The sequence below is a fragment of the Trachypithecus francoisi genome, unplaced genomic scaffold, assembly GCF_009764315.1.
Source record: "Trachypithecus francoisi isolate TF-2019V2 unplaced genomic scaffold, Tfra_2.0 Lachesis_group15, whole genome shotgun sequence".
NCBI lineage: Eukaryota > Metazoa > Chordata > Mammalia > Primates > Cercopithecidae > Trachypithecus > Trachypithecus francoisi.
In genome coordinates this window covers 84614940-84630175 of record NW_022681460.1, presented here as the reverse complement: position 1 = coordinate 84630175, position 15236 = coordinate 84614940, and the positions used below count along the sequence as shown (strand labels likewise).

At 34.8% G+C, this 15236-nt stretch overlaps 1 protein-coding gene across 1 annotated transcript in view; it reads right to left on the bottom strand.

The window, feature by feature from the left end:
• The window catches only part of MOXD1 (monooxygenase DBH like 1), a 107277-nt gene that overhangs the window by 65942 nt on the left and 26099 nt on the right, over positions 1-15236 (bottom strand). Inside the window, exons 3-4 of the mRNA XM_033235438.1 lie at positions 13385-13552; positions 13163-13246 (exon numbers count right to left, since the gene is read on the bottom strand). Coding sequence (XP_033091329.1) covers positions 13163-13246; positions 13385-13552 — 252 coding nt within the window. The remainder of the gene's footprint in view (positions 1-13162; positions 13247-13384; positions 13553-15236) is intronic.

The following is a 15236-nucleotide window of genomic DNA, read 5'->3' as shown; positions in this document are numbered from 1 at the left end:
GTCTCCCAGACTGGAGTGCAGTGGTGAGAAAATGGCTCACTGCAGCCCCAAACTCCTGGGCTCAAGTGATCCTCTCACTTCGGCCTCCCAACTAGCTGATACCAACTAAATGTTTTAAATTTTTCTGTAGAGACAAGAACTCCCTCTGTTGCCCAGGGTGGTCTCGAATTCCCCTCCCAAGATGCTGGGATGACAGGTGAGAGCCACTGCCCCCGCCTAGCTTCACTTTAAAGAACTAAATGGTTACTTGCATATGTGTGCAATTAAGAGGTTGGCTTTATTTCCATTTTAGAGAATATGATACAAATTGCCAGAGTTTTAACAATAAATAAATTTTTTAAAGCTACACAAGAGTAACATTCAAGATAAAATTAGTGACCCCATTTAGGTATTAAAGGCCTCGGACTTCAGTTCCCCCATCAGTATTACACACTGGAGACTTTGGTATGGTTAAGGCATTCTCTGATGAAAAAATCCGTTTATCCTGACAACAAGTAACTGCAGGGATTCTGCATTCTAATTTGGTATATTATACTATGGGTTTAAAATTTAGCCAGCAGCTGTTAGCTGGTTTTAGTATGGGCAGATGTTGGTTGTATCAAGTATTCTTTGCCACATATGGGACCAAGTGGAGCTTCCTCAGAGACCAATGTGTAATACTTCAGAATGTTAATGTTGAAGTCAGGGTCCTTTCTTTTAGTCAATGAATGCTGTTTTCTGTAGACCTAACAGTCATGTTGGAGGCTAAACCAGCAAAAGTGTTTATATCTCTTTTCTTTTTAGATAGATCATATTCCCCAGGGAAAGGAATACTAAAGGAGAACATTTGCAATGGGCAAATTAACCTCTCTGGGCTTCAGTTTCCTCATCTGTAAAATGAGGATAGTAACGCTGCCTACATCATAGGCTGTTTATGAGGACTGACAATCCACAAAATGTACAGTGCTTTCAATAAATGTTGGTTCTTAACATCCAATTTTATTTTGATACTTAAGCACATAAAACAGAGGTTGCCTCTGTTTATGCCTCTGCACTCATCCTCACCACATCACTACTTCCCCCTACCTAAAATTTATCTCCTCTGTGCTGTCCCCAAATTATTCTCTCCATATGGCACGGAACTGTGCTCAGACAATCACTGCTTTCTCCTTTCTTCTTGCCCTTTACTGCCACTATCACACAGCTTGACACAAACGTTCATTTGGCAGCTTTGGGGGCTCTCTATTATTTATGTGTACATCTCTTCTTGCCATCCAGACTGTGAGGTCTTTGGGGTGAAAACTACGTGTTATATTGCTCTATATACAAGACATAGCACTGAACGCTGTCCAAAGCAGACACTCACTAGATACTCTTTGATTCTTCTTCATGATTTGCAGCTGTAGTGTGAAGGGATGTTTCCAGCTGATTAAGATATATAGTGGGCATATCGAGTACACATCTGAGTTCTGAAACATACCATAAACCAAAGTGTCTCTCCTATATTTTCAACATTTCCTCAGGACAAGCTAAAGACCGAGAGGCTATGGGAGCATTATTCACAGTTATTCACGTGGTCTTGCCTTCACTTAATTTTTAAAATTCTACACAGAGCAATTCAGTGAGATTTCAGTGGTGCAAAGATCTCTCTTTATTGGTAATGGGATGAATTTTAAAGTCAGTGAGGTGGTTTTCAGTGTATGGTTCCTAAAATGGACCAATTACATTATAAACATGAATGTATAGCATTAACTTCCACGTATATATTTCACTAGAACATAAATCTTTTTTCTTTCATAGAAGAAATTATCCCTTCTATCTGAATTAGTTCAATAAAACTCAGCTGTGGTTCCAGGAAACAGCTGGGGTTTTTGCCTCTCCATTTTCACCAAAAAATAGCAAGCAATGCATCAAGGAATAAACTATCTCAAAACCATAAACTGCTTAACTCTTCTTCATGTGCCTGCAACTAACATAGTATATTTTGGTAGAAATTGAATGTGTGTTCACTTTTTACCATATTTGTCTAATAAAATAGTTTATTACTATAATAAGATGTATTAGTGCTACTTAATATGAAGGGCATTTTACTAGGTGCTATAAAATGTAACTTGACAAATACAATCTCCTGGGAAATTTTAATAAACATAAAACAGTTATTTTCAAACAAAGGGTTTATATCAGAGTCACTTGGGGAACTTTTCCCAAAAAACAGCAACAACCACTATCATCACAAAAGCCTGGACTCCATCCCTAAAGATTCTGATTCTAATGTGCACCCTAGGTTGTGAATCAACAAAAATACAATAATGGCTCAATGAAGCAAACCTCAACCATAACATTTTTGATATGTTAGTGTAGTATTTTTCTTCATAAAATAGATATACTACTAAGCTGATATATAATCTGAATTTTTGATGCACAAACACATTCATGTTAAATGACCCAAAGACAGTCTTGATACCTTAAAGAAGGTATTGATACCTAAGTAAAGGTGTGAAAAAGTATCCTCTGATTTATGAGTTTTATAAACTTGAATACAAAATATCTCATCAAAAGTGAGTTTCTACATATAATTTTTCCTGCTAATCACTAAAAGCTCTGTTTATAAAAACTATTAAAAATTTTATTGTTGTATCATAGGGCAATAGACATCTTCCTGTTTTGATAAGTATACAATTGTTTACACTGAAAATAGAAAACATAAAAATAAAATTGACCTGTTATATCCTATGGCAACACACAAAAATGATCTGAATTCCTTTCACCATTTTAAGAAAATCTTTTATTATAATTTTATTCATATATATTTTTACATTTATTCTATAAATTTCCAACTTTGTCAATTCCAATAATACAATGAAAGAAGTCATAGAATTTTAAGGGTTAAAGATCACTTAGAACAACTTCTCAGTTATACAGATTTATAGTCTTTGAGTTGTGTTATTAACATGAATTTGGTCTCTTGAGAGGCACTGTGGTGCAGTCACATTAATTTTCAGCTGGCCAAAGGTTAAGGTAAGATTAGAATGCAGACTGTCAGCCTGGTTCTTAGGTCTTTTCTGAGATGCCAACACTTCTAGTTTTCTCCCCAACAACATATATCTCTTCTTGTTTTAGAGCACTTTAGGCATTTTGTCATAAATTTAACTGCCAAGTGAAAAATGTTAGTATTTCTTCTCACGAGTAGCTTTTTACAGATCGTTATAGCAAAGGGGAATCAAACAGTCCATTACCATTATTTTCACTTAACTCCAAAAAGATCTTAGCTTGGCTTAAACAAAGCTTCTGGCTTACTTCCAGCAATCTTCATGCTACAAGACGTGTCCAATAAGATTAGCAGGCTCATTAACTTCTTTCCACTGAAATTATTTCCAATTCCTTTCTCCCTAATATCATCTCCAAGATTTAACATGAAGCCTTTTTGCAGCCATATGCATAATCTTTAGCCTAATCATCTTAACTCTAATCTTACTTAAACGACTTCCTAAATCACAAATGAAACTTCGTATGTGTCATCCATTCTTAATGAGCATTTGTAACCCCCAAGGGTGAAATCACCCAGCCTCTGCATACTCATAGGTGACTAGATCTAAGTCAGTTTCCAAGATCTCTGGACTGATGTCTCTGGAAGATTCTGGTGGGGTCTGCTCACACAGTCTTGTGTCTATGCATTAATTCTGTAGGACTCAAAAGTAGTCCAGCACAATATAGTATTGTGCACTTCCAAATTTGTTGAGCGTAGATCTCATCTCATGTCAAATGTTCTTACCACAAAAAAAAAAAAGAGAGAGAGAGACAAGGAAACAAGGGAGGTGATGAATACGTCTATTACCTTGGGTGGTGATGTCACTATAAGTGTTTGCATATGTCCAAGCTCATCAAATTGTACAAACTAAAACTGTGCAGTTCTTTGTATATCTGTTATACCTCAATAGAGCTGTCAAAAAATAAAAAGTAGCTCAGGTTCTGACAAGTGTACTTAAAGAACTCATGGCTGGATATAAGCTATCAGACATCTTCCACACAAATTATTTTTCATTGTAACGTATGGATCTTGAAAAAAATCATAAGGCCTGGATAGATATTTAGAAGTAGAAGGCTAGCAAAATTGTATGGAGAAAGCCCTATTAGTATTGCTCAGAAGATCTGCGTTCAAACCTTGGCTGTACTTCACCTAATTTGTGTAATGTTGAGCAAGCTACATAAGCTTGCTATGTCTCAGTGTGTTCATATGGCAAGTGGTGGTTATTCAACGTACTTTGTGGGAGGCTGTGAAAACCTAGTGAGATAATGTATTTAAAGTATCAAAAAAACCAAGAAAGTATTTTACCTACATACTTCCTTGTATGTAAGTAAAAGTCATTCATAATTTAATGTTACTACACCTCTTAATCCCATTGTGTTATCAACATCTAGAATTCAACATAAATATCTTAGTATCATTTCAATAAAGTGCTGTTAAATTATTTACTAGTTTTTATAATGAATGATTACCAAGAAATGTGCTAGTGCTTTTCAATTTTGTCATCTAAACTTTTGTACTACCTGAAAAAGATATACAAGGTTGGAGTAGACTTGGGTGGTAGAAGAAAAACTAAAAAATAAAAAAAAAAATGGTTTTATGTCGTTTGAAATGGCATTATTTTAAGGCCATGGAATGGAAGACTAATGGGTGACTTAAGAATGTGAACGATTATTTCCCAGAGGATAGTCACCAGTTGGTTTTTATCCTTACTTAGACAGGAACAGGAGGAAATTAGCTTAAATTTCATTTGGGTTAGAGTAATGGAAGCAAGCTATGAAATCTAATTCCCAGAGAATCTTTTCTTCAAAATAAAATAGAGACTTACTGCCTACCATTGTTTCAGTGCAGCCCTGACTCCAAGAATGAGAAAACACTAGATGAAGTTTTTGTCGTTCATCTCTATAATCCCCTGCAAGGGAAGAAAATAAGCAATAACGAGCCTATTATGCAACAGGTGTTTTCACTTGTTTTCATTTCATTTTTGCTGAAAATTATTTTCCTTACTTTGCAAGTCAAGATGCAAGCTATGAGCATTTAGTCTTCCCAAGGTTATCAAGTGAATGAGAAAAAGAGTTTGAACACACTGCTACCTACCTCCAGAACCAATTCTCGTACATTGCACCAACTTATCTCAGTAAAGTCTTGCTCACCCTGGCACTCCTAATTTTTATCTTTATTTTAAAATGACATTATCTCTGTGACTTAAGAGGTATCTTAAAACTGAAGCAAATTGGGAATACAGCCAGTACTTATTGAGCTATCTAATACATTGCCAAACATACAAGCACTCTACAGATACTGCCTTCATTTGATGACAGCTAACATACAAGGCAAATACTGTTATTAGCCCTATGTACAGATGGAACCTAAGGCTCAAGGAAGTTAAATTGATTGCCATGGATTCCACACTAGTAGGCTGAGGAGCCAAGATTCAAACCAGTTGGTCTGACCCAGTAGGCCATGCTACAACCACTAGATAATATGGATATTATAAAGATTTGTGGTTTCAGAATTTGATTTGTTGTGAATACTTTACATTTGCAGCCTTTCTGTGTTTAGAACCAGCTGTTACCAAAACTTAATAGCCATTAAATAATATCAGTAACAAGTTTAGTTAAGTGCGTGAGAATTTAGAGATCAAAAAGTGAGCGTTGTATAGCCCAGAAATAAGAAAGTCTATGAGCCTCTTTTCAAAAAAATCAAGTATTTCTGTCAACAGACCAAGCAGCCACACATGTCTCTAGACATTCTGGATTCTCCTGGGGATTCTGGGGCACTTGGGCATGCTCTAGAAAGGACTAAGATGCTTCAAAACTTATGCTCCAAGTCCGTGCTCGAGGTGCTAAAGAAAGGGGCCTTTTTAACTTCAAGGGAGGCAGTGGCGTACTCAGTATTTTCACCTCAGCATGCCCCGTGACTGAAAAGCATGCATGTCAGGAACTCAGACCACAGGGCAGCAGCCAAACCCCAGCGCAGACTTCTCTTTTTGTTTTCATCAAATCACAGATATTTAGAAGTAGAAAGAGCCTATTGAGGTCATCTGGTCCAATCCCTTTATCTTACAGACAAGGAATTTGAGGACCAGGCAAGGTTAAGTACTTTCTCTAGGGTCAGAAAGCTAATTAGTGACAGAGTTAGCAATAAATCACTTCCATGAAAAGACATGCTTTCAAAGCAAATTTAATTACCTTGTACTCTCAAGTGACTAATAAGAACACCCATGTAGCTAGACGATCTCCAGTGTTTCTGTGAAGTAGATGTAACTCAAGAGGATCTTGAATGAACTTTCTATAACATTGAGTCAGCAGTCTTTCAAATGCACTAATTTGAGTCAAATCACTACTTTTAGGGGAAGTGTTCCTACCAATTTTTTTTCTGTACAAAGTTACAGTTTCAGCCACAGTAAATGCCCCAATATTTTAGTCTCTTGTCTAGTAGATAAAAAATAGTAAAACGTAAGATACATTTAGAAGTGAGGAACAATTTTTGGCATCCATAAACACTGTACCACAAATTCTTAAAGGAAAATATTCTTTTGATTTTATGGCGTAACTTTTTCTGTAGAAGATCAAGAATTATCTATTTTGTCAATTGATGACAAAACCCAGAGGTGTAGGGGTAATCTATTGGTGTTAATAATTTCATAACCAAATAAAGTGTTGCAAAATATTTAAAAGAAATGGAAAGTGTTTTCATGTAAGATAGATTATGAAAGTTAATTTCTTTCAACATGAATCTAGCTAAATATCCAAAAATTTGCCTGTAGAAAATAAACAGAGTTAAATAAGAAATGATAAAAAGGAAACATCACTAAGTAAAAAGAAAAAATTCTAGAGTTGGAATGGATATGGGTTAAAAACACAAATAACCATTAAGTCAGTAGTCAACAGCAAACACCTAGTCTCCCATATGAAAAAGTGAAACAGAAGGTGAACACATGAAAAAACAATGAGAACTAGACGGGGCAGTCTATGCAAACGCAGGCTGACAACAAACCAAAATTCTGCTTCCATCAGCGGGATAAACTGCATCAATTAAAATATGTCTTGAAACATTATTTCAGGAAAGAAGGAACAAGATGTACTGTCAGAGAAGAGCTAATTCTGACAGCCATAAAAGCATGTAGTTTGACATTGAGAATGCTCAAATTCCCAATTTACTCAATTTAACCCCAAAGACTTACACATTCTCAGAAAATAGAAACCCTCTATCGCATTTAACATTTCAGAAATGTGTTAATGATAAGGTTTTCCATTTGACTGAGTCTTTTTAAGTGAACTCAGTAGAAAAACGGGCAGCAACGTCCATTTGACATATTGTATTAAGCCTAATGTTCATGTTATGTGCCTACTATAGGAAAATCAATTTTTGAGTGGCTATTTCATGGCTCTACAGTAATCTGGCTTCAAGGACATTCCATGGCTGTTCAATGTCAATTATTCTTAAATTTTCATGTTCTAGGAAACACTCCCCAAATGAAATCATTGAGATTTATGAATGCTACCTATCGAAGAGAACAGACGCATGGATGTTTCACGGAAAAAAAGAGATGTTCTGATCAGTATCAAGTAATAAAGCATAGCATTTCTCTTCCTGTAGCAATTGATGATGAAGAGGATGATGACAGCGTTTTACCTCAACTTCACATTTCTCCAAAGCTGAAGATTTTCTAGGTGACCTCCCTAAATGAAGTGATGGACAAGCTAGGTTTTCTTTGGAACTCTGACTGCCTAGAAAGGATTGACTTGTTTGGGATCCCTCTGTAATCCAGAAACCTAACAAGATGATCAACAGATTAGCAATTGTGTGTTGCTAGTGATCTATAAAATTTTATTGAATTTACTTACTTTGTTTAATAGAAACTATGTTCCCAGCACTGTTATAAATACTTTACAAATATTAAACTCACTTGATTCACTTAATACTCATAGCAATCTTGTTAGGTAAGAACTATTATTACCACCAATTTCCAGAGGAGGAAGCTGAGGCAGAGAGAGGTAAATTAATTTGCCTGAAGTCACACAACTAGTAAGCATAATCCTCTCTTAAAACTCAGCAATGGTCAACGTTTTAGCTTGATGCTGCATCCTTTTCTGGGCCTTCTCACTAAATGGTAGTTTTCAATGAAAAGTCATTCAGGAAGCCACACTGAAAATGAATAGTTGCCTGATCATAAGAGTTGAGTTTATTAATAGTTTTCTAAGTGTCAGATACTGTGCTAAGTGCTTAAAAAAACAACAACTCCTGTTTGATCCTTAATGTAAGCAATTCCATTAGGAGGTACCACTTGCATTTAAGTGAAAATACTGAGCTGTGGGTGGCTAACAACTTTTCTGTAAATTACATGGCTAATAAATGGAAAACAGGAATTCAAACCTGAATTATCCACCCAGTCATGGAACCCACCTACTGTAAAGCATGAGGTGTACTGCCTCCCTATTAAGGAGCTAGTCCTTTAAGGAGAGAGGACTAAGGGATGATGATTTTGGCTGACTGTTTTTCTTTTTTCTCCTGTTTGCCATAATAGGCCATCAGCAAGTTTTCTATTAAATGGAATGAGCCACATCACATTTAAACAGATATATTAGGAGTGTAGTTCATCTATGAGAATTCCCTGACAATAAAAGCCCCTCAAAAAAAGCAGTGTGTTAAACCAATTCAATAACCCCCACTTCTAGCAAACTATATCCGACCATGACTAACAGCCATGACAATGCCATTACTGTTGACTAAAGAGAGTGGTAGAGTCAACCTTCTTTAAAAAATTTTAAATTTACGGTAAAGTCACATCTAAAATAAAGCTTAAAAAGAGTCATGCTGAAATATGGAGAGGTGGGCTGCAGAGTGGTCTCATGTACCTGACACAGAGATGATCTCACATGAGAAGTAAAGTTTAAATATAAATTACCAATAATATTCTTTTCTACAATTTCCATATTCACCTGCAATGTGATATGCTGTCATCTGATAATACCCGCATTTTCAAGTCACAATTTTAAACATTTTTTTCAAGAATCAAAATACAAATCAATAAATTGAGATCACAAATGAGTTGCAACAGCCAATAATTTTATTGCAATCCTTTCTTTTCTAGAGATAAAATCATTTATGTTTATTTTATATTTTAGTAATTTTAGAGATTATTTACCTTATTTTATAATTTTAGAAGCAAATAATTTTTATGTGGTTAAAATTTAAATTTTAAATGTAATAAATATTTTTAAATTTAGTGATTCTTATCAAACTACTAATATATTTTCTTTGCTTAGTCTTATAGTTACCATAAGTATAAAATGTATGCAGTAGTCTTCCTTCATCTGAGGGGAAAACATTGCAGAACCCCCAGTGGATGGCAGAAACTACAAACTCTATACATACTATGCTTCTTCCTATACCTGCATTAAAGCTTAATTTATAAATTAGGAGATCTCTAATACTTTATTGTAAGAGCTTGACAACAATAACTAATAATAAAGCTGAACAATTATAACAATATAATGTAATTAAAGTTATGTGAATGTGGTGTCTCTCTCTCAAAATATCTTCTCATACTGTACTCACCCGGAAGGTGAGTACACCTTCTCTGTGATGCGAGATGATACAATACCTACATCATAAGATGAAGTGTGATGAATAACATAGGCATTGTGACATAGTATTCGGCTACTACTGACCAGAATTTATATTCCTGAATCTCTGCAACTATTCCTCACTTGCAGTAAATGACCTGGTGTCACTCATTTCAGGCGATCCCTTGTTGAAGTTTTTGTATAGGCTCAATGCTTTCTAGCGCAGCACGCTGTCGTCAGTCGGAACATGTTTCTGTTCATGTCTTCTACCCATAAATTTAATGCCTTTTCCATTTCAACAAACACTTATCATGCACTGTGGCCATAGCTTTTGCAGTCTGAAGTGAGGCAGCAAAACTGGCATGAGTCTCTTTTTCCTTCTTCACAATTTCACAGAGAGGATTCATTCTTAGCATAGGTCTTAGCAACCTTATTATTTTTTTCTTTATTAAGTTGAGAGCTTTCTCCTTTTCACTTAAAGAAGCACTTGATGGCTTCTCTTGGACATATCTGAATTGCTAGCTAGCATCACTACTCTTGTGCTTTGGGGTCCATTGTTAAGGAAAATCAGGGTGACTTCAACACAAGAACTCCGATACCATGACAATCTGATAACTGCAACAGTAAGTCTAATAACTGAGATGGCTACTAAGTGACTAAAGGATGGGCAGCATTTCCAGTGTGAATATACTGGACAAAGGAATGATTCATGTCCCAGCTGGAATGAAGCAAGACAGTGCAAGATTTCATCAAGCTACTCAAAATGGCATGCAACTTAAAATTTATGAATTGTTTATTTCTGAAATCTTCCATTTAATATTTTCAGATCACAGTTGATCATGGGCAACTTAACCCCTGGAAGTGCAGATAAGTTGGTCTAGGCACTATCAACATTTAAACTGCAAATACAAACGAATTCTTTGTGTGAATTAGACACAAGAAATGAAACTGATTTCTCACAATTCAACTGTAATCGATATTCTTACAACTCACTGCAAATGACACACCACACAATACGATATAAAATCAATCTTCTCATTTCTGTGAAAGTACCTTTTGTTTGCAGCAGAAAAGGACTGAGGCTTTTTGATACAGTGATTTATGGAACTTAAAATAAAGAATAAGGAGAAGACCTTAACTGATGGCTTTTCAAAACATAGGAGTCTTTGATTTTATGAAAACAATATATACTTTTCTTAAATTATTAGAAATTATCTCTACTAGAAAAAAGAGCATGGAAATCAGACAACTTAAGGCAATTCCTAGTTTTATGAGTTCTACATCATTAGAATTTTGTTGAAACCTTGAAAAAGTTGCAAATGAAAACTGGTTTTGAAAGGCTGCCTTAAAACCACTTACATATTACTAAATATTTTGAATTTATTTTTTCTGTAGAGCTCTCTTTGTTTTTGAATAATATCCTATTTGAGTTCATTTTCAAGGAAAGTGTTTCATAATACTTAATAAACTTTAAAATATTTTAAGGTTTAGCAGGATAAGGAATCTATCCCATAAGTAGTATTCTCACATAATAATAGGATTTTAAATTCTAGCCACCAAACCTCTGTCTCCTGTTAACAACAAAAGTTTGTATGAACACTCCCTTGTGACCTACTGTCCTTCCCTCAAATCCCCTCTGGCTCAAGGTAAAGAACTTTTGTTGTCTAGAAGACCTCCAAACATTGCAAAAAATGCTCCAATGCCTTTCATGTTGATACAAATGTCTACCAAAGACAGCTATGTATTCCCAAAAGTACTTAATTATAAGTTTGTGTACCTGAGAATTACTTGATATGCTTCTTATAGGAAAGTTTATCTGAGTATTATTTGATATGCTTCATACAGGAAAGTTAGCGAAGAAAGATGAGGTACCAAGCAAATATCCTACATAGAGGGTTGAAACATACACTGACCTCTCTGAAACATACATAATTAATTTATATCATTCAACTCAATTATTAGCATTAACAATGGCAAGAATAAAAATGCATTAACAGTAAGTGGTTAAGAAATTTACAATTAATGTTCGCCAAAAAGTAGATAAAGGACCGATTGTTTGAAATACTTGTTTTTATTTCTGAATCTACACTTTTACATTTGTCTCTTAAGCCAGGTTCCAATTAAATTTACTGCAAATGACATACAGTACATATAAATGAAATATTCTCCTTCCTGAGAAAAACTTTTCATTGGTACAAGGGAAGGACTTAGGCATGGTATTAATTATACAAAATTAGAATTTGCATTCCCCTTTTCCATACACAAGGTAGAAAATAACTTATTGCACAGAGGTAAAAGATTCACCTGCAGTCTCACTGTTGGTAAGTCTCCTGTTTGCAAAAATATCCTATAAATATTTAGGACTACCTATTAACTCAATAGCATTCCCTAAAGCCACCCCCTTTGCCTCTGTATGTAGTTATGAATCATTCTGTAAACCAAAGGCAGAACTGTAAACAAAAATATTTGTAAACCAAAGGAAACTAGGGAAATATATTAGAAATTAACAAATTTAAGCCACAAATAAACTTATCAAATGTGCTCAGTGTTTCGATCTCTGCTAAAATGTCTTGAGGTTGATAGGAAAAGTATTCTGACTGTCTACCTTTTACAGATGAGAAAACCTAAGGCTACAGCATTACCCCAGAGTGACTTACCTGAGAGCACATAGTTTAATTAAAGGGTGGACTTACGATTCTCAAACCCATGTATTTCCCTCTAGATTCCAGAGTCTGGCAATTCATTCCTTATCCACACCGCTTCATTACATAGTCTGGGGACTGACAGAAAGGGAGCAATGTCTGGCCTTCTGAATGTTTACAGTGTTCCGTATGCACTATTTAATTCTATCTTATTCTTTCTTGTGTCTTGGCCATGTCTCCCCAATCTCACTGTAAGTTCTTTGAGAGCATGCGTCATACCTTTGGCCTCTGTGGAACTGTCAACAATTACTAGCACAAAGCCAAGGACTTGTAACTTTTAAAAAATATTTGTTCATTCACTAAGTAGATGCAAAAGTTCTGGGAGGCCTGTTCCAGAAGGGTGGAAAATAATTTTATGGCACAGGCAAATTGGGTTTATCTACTACCCAATTCTGTATTTTTTTATTTCTGTAGAAATTCACTAATTTTCTTTCTTCTATTTTCAAAAAAATATTATAACTGTTTTTTTATGACAGTATCCAGTGTTTTCAATGAAGCAGATGTTCTCAAACATTATTGGTGAGGAATGTAAGCTCTATGGGTATAATTTATCAATATGTAAACATACTACTTTAAATTGCAATTCCAGTAATTCCAATGGTAGAAATGTTGCCTAAAATAATAATTAGCAGTGTTCACGTGCATACCAAAACTTGTACCTTTGACATGTAAAATTAGGAAATAACCAAAATATTAGCTATAATCCAAGCTTTCAGACTCTTGAAACAGTATGCAGGTGAGCCAAGCCAGCTCTTTTTTCTCTAAAAATCTTTCAAATAATTGAAAAACATTTCTATATTTTTTACTGTTTTAATTATAGTAACAACATCAGTTTCTTCTTCCATTCATGCAAATTAGTTTTAGCCTATGAGTGAGTCACATACCTTTATTACATGATGCTTTTCTTGGAACACAGGAATCTTAAACATTTGGCACCAATATGTTGTATCTTTGTTCGGGATGGGGACCTGTCTTAATAAAAAGAGGAGGAAGACACAAAGTCACCTTCTCTTAACATGCACCTGAATACAATAATGTAAGCAAAAATGTTCATATACACTTTGAATAAGCCCATCCCTATAATCATAAAACCTGAAAACACTTACGTCCTGATTTACCAGATCAAAGTACTGTAAGGCTGTAGACAGCACACTGGTTTTCTCAGGATTCAATAACCGCAAACTCTTGGTGCCCCTATTGGAGTCATGGTACTTGGGACCAGCTTCTCCTGCATCTTCATGGTGGTAGGCCCAGATCACTCTCACAGTGCTATCCTGGGGATCAGACATGGGCGTGGTTAGGTCTCATGAGAGCACTTTCCTTACCACTGAGTTGAGTTTAAAGAACTCTATTGTAAACAAGATATAGAAGTGAAGAAAAGACAATAATGACATTTGGAGTTCTCAACATGGTCTCTAATATTAATTGCACAAATTTGATTAATTCATTAAGGGTCCAAATATATGAGTCACTTTTTGGAAGGAATCATCTCTCAGCATGCAAGATTATGTGTTCCAAAACATACTGAAGGACAATTGACTCAGTAATTACACTTTTAAGTATATGACAACAATAAATCATTGTCATGCCAAAACTTTAAACTTGCAACTGGTAGCTTCTAAACAAATATTCTTGTTCAGCAGCAGAGACTTTGGAAAATTAAATGCCATGGAATATTTTAGGGAAAAATAAATTAATACAATAAAAATTAAAATTACCTAAGACTTTTCCTTTTATAGATGTTTTCCTAGGCACTAGCCTAGTCATACATATAAATTTACAGAAAGTATAAATATAGAAGGATTTCTAATTCTGGATTTTTTAATTACACTACCGTTAATCTATAGTCATTTTATGAAACCAGGGAATTTCCTAGGGACTGGTTTACCACAACCACGGAAAGTACTGTCAGATGAAATTGGTTTCCATTGAGCAACCAAGAGAGACTGCCCAAAGGGCTATGGGGTGGGGAGGGTTTGAGGGGTGTAAAGAAATTGTTCAATCTTCCCACAGATAAAGGTGTTTTTGCCAGATCTTTGTAATAAGAACTTTGAAAATAAATAATAAAGCAAAAGCTATTTATTTTAAACGTTCTCTTTGCTATATTCTTTCTTAATAAGTCAAATGGCTATAATTATTATTCCAATTAAAGTATAATTGCACTGTATATTGCATAAAAAGTAATCCCTCTCTTTGCATGCATTTTTCTGCCTCGTTTACTCTTTATGCTGAATGCTAATCAGAACTGCTTCATACTTTTTACATTCCCATTTTTGAAGCTTTGATCTACAAAAAAAGGTAATTGTATCAGTCTATACAAAATAAAATTAATCCAAGCAATTCATGGAAATTTCTGAAGTATTACATATCTTCTAAATATTTAATTTGAATGCACATAAAGATATTAATTTTTGCACGAAGTCTGAAAATAAGAAATCTCATTTAATATGCCAGTGGGCAATTATAATCAGCCACCTATTCATCTTGATTTTAGAAATGTACAAAGATGAGTCCATTACAAATCAGATGAATTATATCCTAATATTCAGATTCATAATTCTTTCTTGTGTAATGCATTTCTTCAAACATTTATCTGTTGTGTATTTTCAAACTTTATGGAGAAGAAACCAAAATGTATTTATGGCTAAATCATACAAATTTTAAAGGGATCTTCAGAATGTTAAACTGACACAAAAAATGGATTTTATTGAAATTTATAGTCTTACATTTTTGGCTTCTAAAAAAAGTAAAAAAGAAAAAACTAAAAAAAAAAAAAACAAAAAAACAAAAAAAGATTTCAAAAATATTACAAAAAAGACTATATGGGCCGGGCGCGGTGGCTCAAGCCTGTAATCCCAGCACTTTGGGAGGCTGAGACGGGCGGATCACGAGGTCAGGCGATCGAGACCATCCTGCCTAACACTGTGAAACCCCGTCTCTACTAAAAAATACAAAAAA